Source organism: Jaculus jaculus, chromosome 16 (assembly GCF_020740685.1).
Source record: "Jaculus jaculus isolate mJacJac1 chromosome 16, mJacJac1.mat.Y.cur, whole genome shotgun sequence".
Classification (NCBI taxonomy): domain Eukaryota; kingdom Metazoa; phylum Chordata; class Mammalia; order Rodentia; family Dipodidae; genus Jaculus; species Jaculus jaculus.
Genome location: NC_059117.1, coordinates 46,781,829 through 46,794,302, shown reverse-complemented (window position 1 = coordinate 46,794,302; position 12,474 = coordinate 46,781,829). Strand labels below are relative to the sequence as shown.

At 40.5% G+C, this 12,474-nt stretch overlaps 1 protein-coding gene across 2 annotated transcripts in view; it reads left to right on the top strand.

Moving 5' to 3' along the window:
- Sfmbt1 (Scm like with four mbt domains 1) overlaps window positions 1-12,474 on the top strand; it is a 303,481-nt gene that overhangs the window by 4,974 nt on the left and 286,033 nt on the right. For both annotated transcript variants that reach the window (XM_045135994.1, XM_004652748.2), the window contains exon 2: window positions 1,317-1,402. In XM_045135994.1, coding sequence (XP_044991929.1) covers window positions 1,317-1,402 — 86 coding nt within the window. The remainder of the gene's footprint in view (window positions 1-1,316; window positions 1,403-12,474) is intronic.

The following is a 12,474-nucleotide window of genomic DNA, read 5'->3' as shown; positions in this document are numbered from 1 at the left end:
TATGCCTCTTTGTGCATCTGGCTTTATGTGGGTATTGGGGAATTGAACCCAGGTTGTTAGGCTTTGCAGGCAAGCATCTTAACCACTGATCAATCTCTCCAGTCCCTTATTATGCAAGAATTTGAGAGTTTATTACTTTAACTCTGAGCCAGCCACAATGTATTAATGCCTTTCATATGGGTTTGTTTTTCAAAAATGCTTTCACTTCTATAAACTTATTTTATTGTTGTAATCAACCTTTTATGTCCCAAGTTGACAGAAGAGGAAATTGAGGTTTATAAAAACTAAAAGGTCGTGCATCAAAGAAATAAGTGCTGAGTTGAGACTCAGCTGAGTGTATTTTTTCTAGTCAAGACTCCGTGAATTGACTCCAAGCCTCTAATATTGTGTGTGTTTGTGTGTGTGATGTGCATGCATGTTTGTATGTTATACACTTGTGTATATGGGTGCATGTGTGTGCATGTGGAGGCCAGGGGTCAACATTGGATGTCTTCCTCAGTTACTCTCCACATCATTTTTTGACAGGGACTCTAACTTAACCTGGAACTCATTGATTTGGCTAGAGTAGCTAGCCAGCAAGCTCTATGGGTCTTCCAGTCACCTCCTCCAGCAATATATTTAAATATAAAATATGTGTTGGTGTGGTGTGGTGGCCCATGCCTTTAATCCCACCATTTGGGAGGCAGAGGTAGGAGGGTCCATGTGAGTTTGAAACAAGCCTGTGTGTGATCCTACCTTGAAAACAAACAAACAAACAAACAAACAAAAACAATGAAATTCTCTGGAACAGAGTGAGTATTTTTCCTATAAAGAAATTTAGTGTGTTTTGTTTTCCAATTCAGGAAAGCAAATTTCAAAGCGATTAAAAGTTCTTAGAATTCTTAGATATTACTAGGCAGAAAGAAGGAGAAATTAGACCCATCGTTTCTTTTGAGTCTGCTGCAGCCTGAAGACTCTCACTGGCTTAGTGTGTGTTATTTCTAATTAGGACAGAGGGCTTTGGCTAGCGGGTTGGGCAGCATGATCCGCAGTTACAGTTCTCCTTCTGCCTCCTGGAGTGCTTGATTTTGAGTCTGAAGAAACTCTTGAACCAATTGAAGTCTCTCTCCTCATTAGTAAGTAAGGGACTTCTCATTGACATTGCACTGGATGTTGAGATGGCCCAAGGAATGAAATCTCTGCAAACAGGTATCTTAGAAAAGAGTTTTTATCCAAAGCTACTGTTTGCCATTACATCACATTAGGAAGAAGAGCTCCACTGTCCTCATTTCAGCAAAATAATTTATTTTTAATGTATTTTTCTTCTTTTTCTACAGGCATTGTTTCGATTAATCACTTTTGTCTTGAATGCATTTGTTCTCCGCTTCCTGTCAAAGGACATCATTGGCATAGTTAATGTCAGGTAAGAGGGCTTCATTTTGGTACAGCTTACATTGCTAGTCATATTTTCCCCCCAGATTGTACTGGTGTGGGACACTGGGCCTTAGAAGCATAGACTCTATGCCAATAGCAGAGTGTTTCAGCAGTGGACTGAGAAGCATGCAGGGCAGGCGATAAGCTGGTGCCATTGTGTTTAAAGGACTCATGCAGTGTTTTCCATTAGCAGCCTCCAAACACATTTCTCTGACAGATGTTTTGGTATTCCTGTTCTTAGAACCCAGGAGAAGAGTAGGAGTAATTCATCGCAAAGCTCATGTCAGGTATAACCCTATGTCCTGCTGACTGCACAGGAAACAGGAATTCTATGATTCATGAGGATATGCCTCATAATTGCAGAGCTTGAACAGTCACCTTCCTTTCCTCCTCAGTGATTTTATAGTTGGGATATGATAACTGAGACCAGAGCTGAGTCCTTCCCATGGACAGTGAACTTGTTTTGTGTTTGAGGCTTGTTTCTTCTCTCTTTTCTGCTTAATGACACCCACACACATTTTGTATTCACAAAATAAAAATATATGGAATGATGTCAGTGCGCAGAATAGTTTCTCAGGCATTTATTCATGTTCTGATATACAAGATGGCATATTCTGGACAGCCTCTCATGCCTGGCACTTACAAGTACTTCACTTTGAACAGAAAACAATGATAGAACTCAAACTTCAGCTGGCAAAGTAGTCATATAGAGCTTTGTACTAGAGAGAGCTGAGGAAGAGCCCTGGAATCTGCATTCACAGCCTCCTAAGGTGAATTTAAATGAGAACTGTATGTAAAGAGTGGGACCCTTCCTTTGGCTCTCACATTTTTTTTTAAAATTTTTATTTATTTATTTGAGAGCAGCAGACACAGAGAGAAAGACAGATAGGGGGAGAGAGAGAGAATGGGCGCGCCAGGGCTTCCAGCCTCTGCAAACGAACTCCAGACGCGTGCGCCCCCTTGTGCATCTGGCTAACGTGGGACCTGGGGAACCGAGCCTCGAACCGGGGTCCTTAGGCTTCACAGGCAAGCACTTAACCGCTAAGCCATCTCTCCAGCCCTCACATTTTTTTTAAAGATTTTTTATTTTATTTATTTGAGAGACATAGAGAAATAAGCACATAGAGAGCAAGAGAGAGAATGGGCATGCCAGGGCTTCCAGCCACTGCAAATGAATTCCAGATGCATGCGCTCCCTTGTGCATCTGGCTAATGTGGGTCCTGGGGAATCAAGCCTCGAACTGGGGTCCTTGGCTCTCACATTCTTTCTGCCACCTCTTCTGCAGTGGGCCCTGAGTCTTGGAGGGTGTGAGATGTTTCCGTGCTGGACACTCCTCCATCCCTTCTTCTCAGCACTGTGTTGCCTTTTAGGTCATCCCAGTGGTCATCGCCATCTGAAAAGAGAAGCTTCTCTAACCAGAAGTGAGAGTAGCATTAATATATGAGTCTGAGCATTAAGTGTAGTGCTTTCAGAGCAATTTGGTGAGAGTAATACATGCATTTATCCAGACAAGAGCAGGCTTTATACCCTTAAGGCTCATGACGTCCCCTGCCATGGGCTTCTGATTAGGTTTTCAGTACCAGGCATGTATTCCCTCCCATAGAGTGGGCCTTCAGTCTGATTAGAGAGCAGTTGGTTTCTCCCAGAGCAGACATGCCACTATTGCACTTGTTCAGTCATTTGGCCTGTCTGGCCAAACTTGAGGTTTCCAGTGTCCACTGTTTTCACCACTGATGATTTCTGTCTCCCATAAGGCTGCATACAGTGAAGCTTTTTCCAGCTTCAGTTGGCTGGGCTACAGGGAGAAGATTTTCTGCTTAGCACCAGCTTGATTTCTCAGTGCCTTTGCAGCTCAGGCATGTGAAGTCTTCGGCAATAGGGTCTTACTGTCTTTTTCTCATGGGAAACCAAGGGCTTTGGCAATAGCCTGTAATGTTTTGGAGGCAGTAGGGACCTCCTTGACCAACAACTCACTGGAAGGTATCCCATCACTGGAACTGAAAATTTTCTAGTAACAATCTATGGCTTCTGGATGTGTTATTATTTAAGAAAGTAAATTTTCATATATCTTATTCAGAATATCTTGAATTTTAATTGACCCTGCCCTTCTTTTATACAATCTCGTCCCCTGACCTTGCTTAGGCCTTTCCCCTCCCTGTAATCTGTTCTTCTTACATATATACAATACCATCCTCTTAAGACCTTCTCTCTCCTCCCTTCCTTAAAGCCTTTTTCTAGCTTATGGGCCTCTGCTACTGATTTTTGGTTCCAGATCACACACAAGTCTCTACATTTGTAGCTAGGATATACATATAAGAGAGAACATGCAATGTTTGGCTTTCTGGGCCTGGGTTACCTCACTTAGTATAATCCTTTCCAGATCCATCCATTTCACTGCAAATTTCATAATTTCATTTTTCTTTACTGCTGAATTCCATTGTGTAGATGTACCACATCTTTATTATCCATTCATCTGTGGATAGACATCTAGGCTGATTCCATTTCCTAGCTATTGTGAATAGAGCAGCAATAAACATGGTTGTGCAAGTATCTCTAAGGTAGTGAGAAGAGTCATTGGGATATATGCCTAGGAGTGCTATAGCTGGATCTTATGGCAAATCTATTTTTAGCTGTCTCAAGAACGTCCACACTGATTTCCACAATAGCTGAACCAAATTATATTCCCACCAACAGTGCAGAAAGGTTCTCCTTTTACCACATCCTTGCCAACATTTACTGACATCTGTTTTCTTGATGGTAGCCCTTCTGATGGGAGAGAGATGGAACCTCATGGTAGTTTTAATTTGCATTTCCCTGATGGCTAAGGATGTAGAACACTTTTTTGGATGTTTATATGCCATCCATATTTTTTCTAGTGAGAACTCTCTATTTAGTCCCATAGCTCATTTTTTGATTGGGTTGTTTGATTTCTTATTGTTCTGTTTTTTGAATTCTTTGTATATTCTGGATATTAATCCTCTGTCAAATGTGTAACTGGCAAAGATTTTCTCCCATTCTGTAGGTTGTCTCTTTGCTGTATTCACAGTGTCCTTTGCTGTTCAAAAGCTTTGTAACTTCATAGATTCCAGTGGTTGATTAGTGGTTTTATTTGCTTAGCAGTTGGGATTATATTCAGCAAGTCATTACCTATGCCAATATGTTGAAGGGTTTCCCCTCCTTTCCCTCTAGCAATTTCAGAGTTTCAGGTCTGATATTAAGGTCCCTGATCCACTTGGATTTGATTCTTGTGCATGGAGAAAGACAAGGATCTATTTTCATCTTTCTGTATACAGATATCCAGTTTTCCCAGCACCACTTGTTGAAGAGGCTGTCTTTTCTCCAATGAATGTTTTTGGCATTTTTGTCAAAAATCAGATGGCTGTAGCTGCCTGGATTAACATCTGGGTCCTCTATTCTGTTCCATTGATCTATATGTCTGTCTTTGTGCCAATACCATGGTGTTTTTGTTACTGTGGCTTTGTAATATAGCTTAAAATAGGGTATGGTGATACCTCTAACCTTATTATTTTTTTTTTGTTGTTCAAAAACATTTTGGCTACTTGAGGTTTTTCTGCTTCCAAATGAAATTTTAGGATTTCTTTTTCTATTCCTGTGAAAAATGCAATTGGAATTTTAAGGGGGATTGCATTGAATGTGTAGATTGCTTTTTGTAAGATTGACATTTTCACAATATTGATTCTTCCAATCCAAGAATATGGGATATATTTCCATTTCCTTGTGTCTTCTGCAATTTCTTGCTTGAGTGTTTCAAAGTTCTCATTGTAGAGCTCCTTTGCTTCTTTAGTTAAGTTTATTCCAAGGTACTTTATTTATTTATTTTATTTTGGAGGCAATTGTGAATGGGAGAGATTCCCTGATTTCATTCTCTGCATGTTTGTTGTTAGTATATAGGAAAGCTACTGATTTCTATGTATTTATTTTGTATCCTGCTATGTTGCTAAAAGTGTTTATCAGCTCTAACAGTTTGCTGGTAGTTTTTAGGGTCTTTTATGTATAGGATCATATCATCTGCAAATAGTGATAATTTGATCTCTTCCTTTCCAATTTGTATCCCTCTCATGAGTGCCTCTTGCCTTATTGCTATAGCTAAGACTTCCAGTACTATATTAAATAAAAGTGGGCACAGTGGACACCCTTGTTTGGTTCCTGAATTTAGTGGAAAAGCTTCGAGTTTTTCACCATTTAGTGTTATGTTGGCTGTAGGTTTGTTATAAATAGTTTTTATTATGTTGGGATATGTTCCTTCTACTCCCAGTTTTTGTAATATTTTTACCATGAAAGGATGTTGGATTTTGTTGAATGCCTTTTCTGCATCTATTGAGATGATCATGTGATTTTTGTCCTTCAGACCATTTATATGATGTATTACATTTATTGATTTGCATATGGTGAACCATCCCTGCATCTCTGGGATAAAGCCAACTTGGTCAGGGTGAATAATCTTTTTGATATATTCTTGTATTCTGTTGGCCAATATTTGCTTAAGAAATTTTGCATCTATGTTCATGAGGTAGATTGGTTTGTAATTTTTGTTTTTTGTTCTGTCTTTGCCTGGTTTTGGTATCAGGATGATGCTCGCATCAAGAAAGAGTTGGTGAAATTCCTTCCTTTTCTATTTTATGGAAAAGTTTGAGAAACAGTGGTGTTAGTTCTTCCATGATGGTCTGGTAAAATACACCAGTGTATCAATCTGGGCCTGGGCTTTTTTTAGTTGGGAGACTTGTTTTTGGTTTATTTTTATGTATTCATTTATTTATTTGAGAGCAACAGACAGAAAGAGAAAGAGGCAGACAGAGAGAGAGAGAGAGAATGGGCGCACCAGGGCCTCCAGCCACTGCAAACAAACTCCAGACACATACACCCCCTTGTGCATCTGGTTAACATGGGTCCTGGGGAGTCGAGCCTTGAACCGGGGTCTTTAGGCTTCACAGGCAAGCGCTTAACCACTAAGCCATCTCTCCAGCCCAAGCTGGGAGACTTTTTATAACTACTGGATCTCTTGCTATATAAATGGTTTACCTCATCTTGATTTAATTTTGGTAGGTTATATGAATCAAGGAAATCATCCATTTCTTTCAGATTTGCAAACTTATAGGTATATATATATATATATATATATATATATCTTAAAGTATGTCCTTATAATTGTCTGAATTTCTTTGGTATCTGTTGTAACGGTGCTTTTTCATCTCTAATTTTATTAATTTTTGTCTCTTCTCTCTTCTGGTCAGATTTGCTAAGGATTTATCAATCTTTTTTTTTTTTTTTTTAATCAATCTTGTTTATCCTTTCAAAGAACCAACTCTTTATTTCATTGATTCTTTGGATTTTTTTTTTTTTTTTTTGGTTACTATTTCATTATTTTCTGCCCTAATCTTTATGATTTCTTCTCATCTACTGCTTTTTGGTTTGCCTTGTTCTTCTTTTTCCAAGGCCTTAAGGTGGAGCATTAAATTGTTTATTTGTAAACTCTCTAATTTCTTAATATAGGCACTTAGAGCTATAAATTTCTCTCTTAGTACTGCCTTCATTAAATCCCAAAGGTTTTTGTGTGTTGTATTATCATCATCATTTGATTATATGAATTTATTGATTTCCTCAATGACTCATTGATCATTCAAGAGTATATTGTTTAGTCTCCACGAATTTATGTATGCTCTGTAGCTTTTCTTGTTGCTGATTTGCAGTTTAATCCCATTGTGGTCAGATAGAGTACAAGGGTTTATTTCAATTTTCCTAAATTTGTGGAGATATGCTTTGTGTCCTAATATATTTATTTTATGTCTATTTTAGAGAATATTCCATGTGATGCTGAGAAGAATGTATATTCTGCAGCATTTGTATGTAATGTTCTGTAGATATCTGTTAGTTCTATTTGTTCCATTACATCATTTAATTCAGATGTCTCTCTGCTTATTTTTTGTGTGAATGACCTGTCAATTGACAAGAGTGGGGTATTGAAGTCTCCCACTACAATAGTGTTTGATGTTATCAGTGACCTTAAGTCTAATAGTGTTTGATGAAACTGAGAGCCCCCATATAAGGTACATATATGTTTAGGATTGTAATGTTCTCCTGTTGGAGTGTTCCTTTAATCAGTATAAAATGACCTTCTTTATCTTTCCTCACTAATGTTGAGTTGAAGTCTATCCTGTCAAATATAGCAACCCTGCTTGTTTCTTAGGCCCATTTGCTTGAAATGCCATTTTCCATCCTTTTACCCTAAGATGGTATCTATCTTTTATTGAGAGATGAGTTTCTTAGAGGCAGCAAATAGCAGGATCCTGCCTTTTAATCCAGTCTGCATGCCTGTGTCTTTTGGTTGGTGCATTGAGGCCATTGATATTAAGAACTGTTATTGAAAGGTATGCATTTATTCTCGCCATTTTTCTTATTTTGTAGTGTTTCCTATTTTCCCTTTACTGGTTGTTTTAACTGTTATTTGAATGTGGTTTATTTTTTCCTATTTCCTCCTGTGTTTTGCTTTCTTTTCAGCATGAAGACTTGCTTCAAATATTTTCTGTACATCTGGTTTAGTTGTCATAAATTCCTTTAGCCTGTTTTTGTTGTCTTTATTTCTCCATCAATTTGGATAGGTAGCTTCGCAGGATAAAATAATCTTGGTTGACAGTTATTATCTTTTAGAACTTGGAATACATCATTCCAAGCCCCTATGGATTTTAAAGTTTGTGTTGAGTAATCTGCAGTTATTTTAAAGGGCTTACCTTTGTAGGTGATTTGCTTTTTCTCTCTAACTGCTTTCAATATATTTTCTTTGGTTTGCATGTTTAGTAGTTTAATTATAACATGGCAAGGAGAGGTTCTTTCCAGGTTTTGTCTGTTTGGTCTTCTAAAAGTTTCTTGTATCTGCACTGGCAATTCTTTCCCAATTTGGAGAAATTTTTCTTCTATGATTTTGTTGAAAACACCTACTAAGCCTCTGGATTGAAATTCCTCTTCTTCTGTTAGACCCTGGATTCTTATGTTTGATCTTTTCATAGTGTCCTGTATGTCTTGAAATTCCCATTCATACCTTGTCTATCTCTTTGTTGGACTGTATTAGGTCTGCCACCTGGTCTTCTAGTTCTCTCCTTCATCCATTCTACTGGTGAGACTTTCCACAGAGTTTTTTATTTTACTGACTGTATTCTTCAGAGCTAGGATTTCAGCCTGGTTTTTCTTTAGTATTTCTATTCCTTACTCATGTCTTATAATGACTGGTGCAGTCCGGTTCGCATTGCTGTTAGAAATCACCCAACCAAGAGCAGCTTCTGGGAAAAAGAGATTTATTTTGGCTTACAGGCTCGAGGGGAAGCTTCATGATGGCAGGGGAAAACGATGGCATGAGCAGAGGGTGGACATCACCCCTTGGCCAACATAAGGTGGACTACAGCAACAGGAGGGTGTGCCAAGCACTGGCATGGGGAAACTGGCTATAAAGCCCATAAGCCTGCCCCCAACAATACACTCCCTGCAGGAGGCATTAATTCCTAAATATCCATCAGCTGGGAACCTAGCATTCAGAACACCTAAGTTTATGGGGGACACCTGAATCAAACCACCACATTCCGCCCCTGCCCCCCATAAACTGATACCCATACATGATGTAAATACAATGCATTTAGTCTGACTTTAAAAGTCCCCGTAGTTTTTATCAATTCCAATGATGTTCATACTTCCCCATAGTCCAAGATCTTTTAACTGAGCCATAATACCAAAATATAACCTCAAAAAACCCATAATGGCACAGAATAAATATTCACACTGCAAAAGATGGCATTGGGCATAGCAAAGAAACATTCAACCAATACAAGATTTAAAACAACCAGGGCAAACATCAAACTCTGTAGCTTCAAGTCCAGCAACTCTAGCCAGTGACAAATCTTCAAGTCTGATAATTCTAACCAGCAACGAGTCTCTGGCATTCCAATTCCGCCCCTCCAGCTAGGCTACTCACAGTCCTGGGAAACTTCACCGGGGCCGGCAGCTCCTCGGCAGCCATCTCATGGTCCCGGCATCTCCACTGGGTCTCCATTGCAAGCCACGGTTCATCCTCATGGCCCCATGGGGTCTCCATGCAGGCAACCAGCAAACCTGCTTCACACTGCCCATGGCCATTTCCAAAACACAAGACTGTGTTGCAAACTCAATGACCCTCTTTCAAGCATTTCTTATACTCCACGATACCAGGTAGGTTGCCAATTTGTTAATCCGGGGGGGAATAAAGCAGACTTTGAAGAACAAGACACTCCTTGAGCACTCAGGCTCCTTCAAAAGAGTTGACATTCTTTCTGTTGCCCCAGCACAGGTCAGCTAGCCCAGACTCAAAAGCTGTAATCTCTCAGTTGCAGGTGAACGGGCAGCAGTTCACCCAAAGATTTTTCTTTCTGTGCCATATTCCTCTGCTCACATCAGTTCATTTCTACGCAAAGGAACCCTGCACAACTTCTCAGGACATGGGCACAAGAGCAAGCTTCTCACACAAACTGCTAGCCCAGTCCAGGCACAGCTCTTCCTCACCCTCATAAGCCAAACCTCACAGTCCATAGTTCTTACTGCATTCAGGTCTTAGAGCTCAGACCAGAATAGTCCATTAAGCTGTACTTACAGCACTGCAAGGCATCTCTTAGGCCAAGGTTTCAAATCCTCCCACATTCCTCTTGAAAATAAGCTCCAAAAGGCCGAAGCCACATAGTCAGGTGTCTAGCAGCAACCCCACTCCTCGGTACCACTTTACTGTTACAGTCCGGTTCGCGTTGCTGTTAGAAATCACCCAACCAAGAGCAGCTTCTGGGAAAAAGAGATTTATTTTGGCTTACAGGCTCGAGGGGAAGCTTCATGATGGCAGGGGAAAACGATGGCATGAGCAGAGGGTGGACATCACTCCCTGGCCAACATAAGGTGGACTACAGCAACAGGAGGGTGTGCCAAGCACTGGCATGGGGAAACTGGCTATAAAGCCCATAAGCCCGCCCCCAACCATACACTCCCTGCAGGAGGCATTAATTCCCAAATATCCATCAGCTGGGAACCTAGCATTCAGAACACCTAAGTTTATGGGGGACACCTGAATCAAACCACCACAGTGACCTCTTTATTTCATTAAGCTGGTTTCCTGTGTTCTCTTTCAGAAGTTTGTTTTCTTCTTTGATTCCCTTCATTTCTTCTCTGGTTTCCCTGAGCATAGATACCATCATTTTCTTGAAATCTTTGTCAGGCATTTCATCTAAAACAGTCTCATTGGTGATCATTTCTGATGGATTTATTGTTTTTGGTGGGACCCTATGTCTTGATTCTTGGTTTCTTATATTATATTGTACTGACTTTTGCATCCTGAATTGATTTGATGCTTGGGTTTTCTACTTATCTGCCATACACTCAGGATATGGTTCAAGGTGCCAGGTGTAGCTCTTGTCCCCCAATCAAGCCACTAAAATAATCCTATGCGTTGAGTTGCTTGCTAAGCAAGTATTCTAGTGGACTGGGTGGAACAATTTACTGGCAAATTCTAAACTTCAACCAAGTAACATACACAATCAATAAAAACAAAGCATGCAAATGCGGGGGAATTAAAACAAACAGATAGTCTTATAAAGCCAAAATCCCTAAGGATTTATGTTGTTCTACATCCTTAATATTGTCAGCTGGGAGGTAGAGATTTCTGTTCTGAAGTGTTTTCCAGACCAACCTGGATCTGGATCTGATCCTGTCCCCAGTAATGACAGAAACAGAAGACAAAGGCCCTATAAATATGAAATATCAAAGGCAACAATATTCAGCCTCCAAGTACAGGTTATTTGAAAATGCTAAAGTCAGCCAAGAATATGTAACCCATAACTTGCCCTGACAAAGAAAAAGAGATTAGCTCTTCCAATGCAGGCCTATGTACCTGTTTTTTTGTATGGCTTTTTTTTTTTTTTTTTTTTGTCAGTAGGCTTTGTTACCTTTTGGGGTGGCTTACAATCTCACCAATGCTGAGTGCCCACCGCCATCCCTTGGTGATGTGTTGTGGAGCTGGAGTTCTGATGAGCTGTGTTGGCTGCTGCGCTGCCACTGGGAGCTGAATGCCAGCCAGAGGTTCGTGGTTCTGATGGAGGGGGATGGGGGAGTTCAGACTTCTGGAATTGCTCGCACTAGCTTTGTAGTTGATCTCAGCTGTCTTTCCTTCAGATTTCTTAACTTTGCAAGAAGGCTGATGAAGTTGAAAAATCTGTTGTTTGGTTTCCACTGCTGCTGCCGCCTGGCGTGTCTGGCGTACCTGGTAGGGCAGTGCTGGGCAGGTGCGTGGAGCGCGGACCACGGGCTGCAAGCACTTCAGTGGGACTCTGCCCTTTTTCTTCCTTTCTGGTGGATCTCGGTCTCTCCGGCTTCTCCACTGTGTCTAAGAATAACCTATACTACACTTTTCAGAAGAGTGTATTTTGCTGGGGTTTTGTTTAAATCCCTCCCTAGGCTGGTTTGGTGTGGCTCCTATGCCACCATCTTACCCAGAAGTCTCAAAGATGGTCTGTCTATTTGTTTATCAGTACTGGGAATTGAACTTATAGCCTTGTTATGCTAGACAAATGCTATAACACTGAGCTGTGTTTCCAAGATCCTTTTTACTTTTTATTGTGAGACAGGGTCTAAGTGGTCCAGGCTAGCCTTGAATGCAGTCCATTGTTCAGGGTAAACTTGAGCTTGCAGTCCTGTCTCAGCCTCCCAAGTGGCTGGGATCACAGGCCTGTGCCACCAGTCTCAGTGCCACCAGTGGTTTATGACCAAGAACTTTACTTTTTTCTTAAAAAAAAGTTTTATTTATTTATTTATTTATTTGAAAGAGAAAGAGGGAAAGAGAGAGAGAGAGAGTGAGTGAGAGAGGGGGCATGCCAGGGCCTCCAGCCACTGCAAAGGAACTCCAGATGTGTGCACTCCCTTGTGCATTTGGCTAACGTGGGTCCTGGGGAATCAAACCTGGGTCTTTCTGCTTTGCAGGCAAACGCCTTAACCACTAAGCAACCCCTCCAGCCCCCAAAACTTTTTTTTATCCCTGTAGCTGGA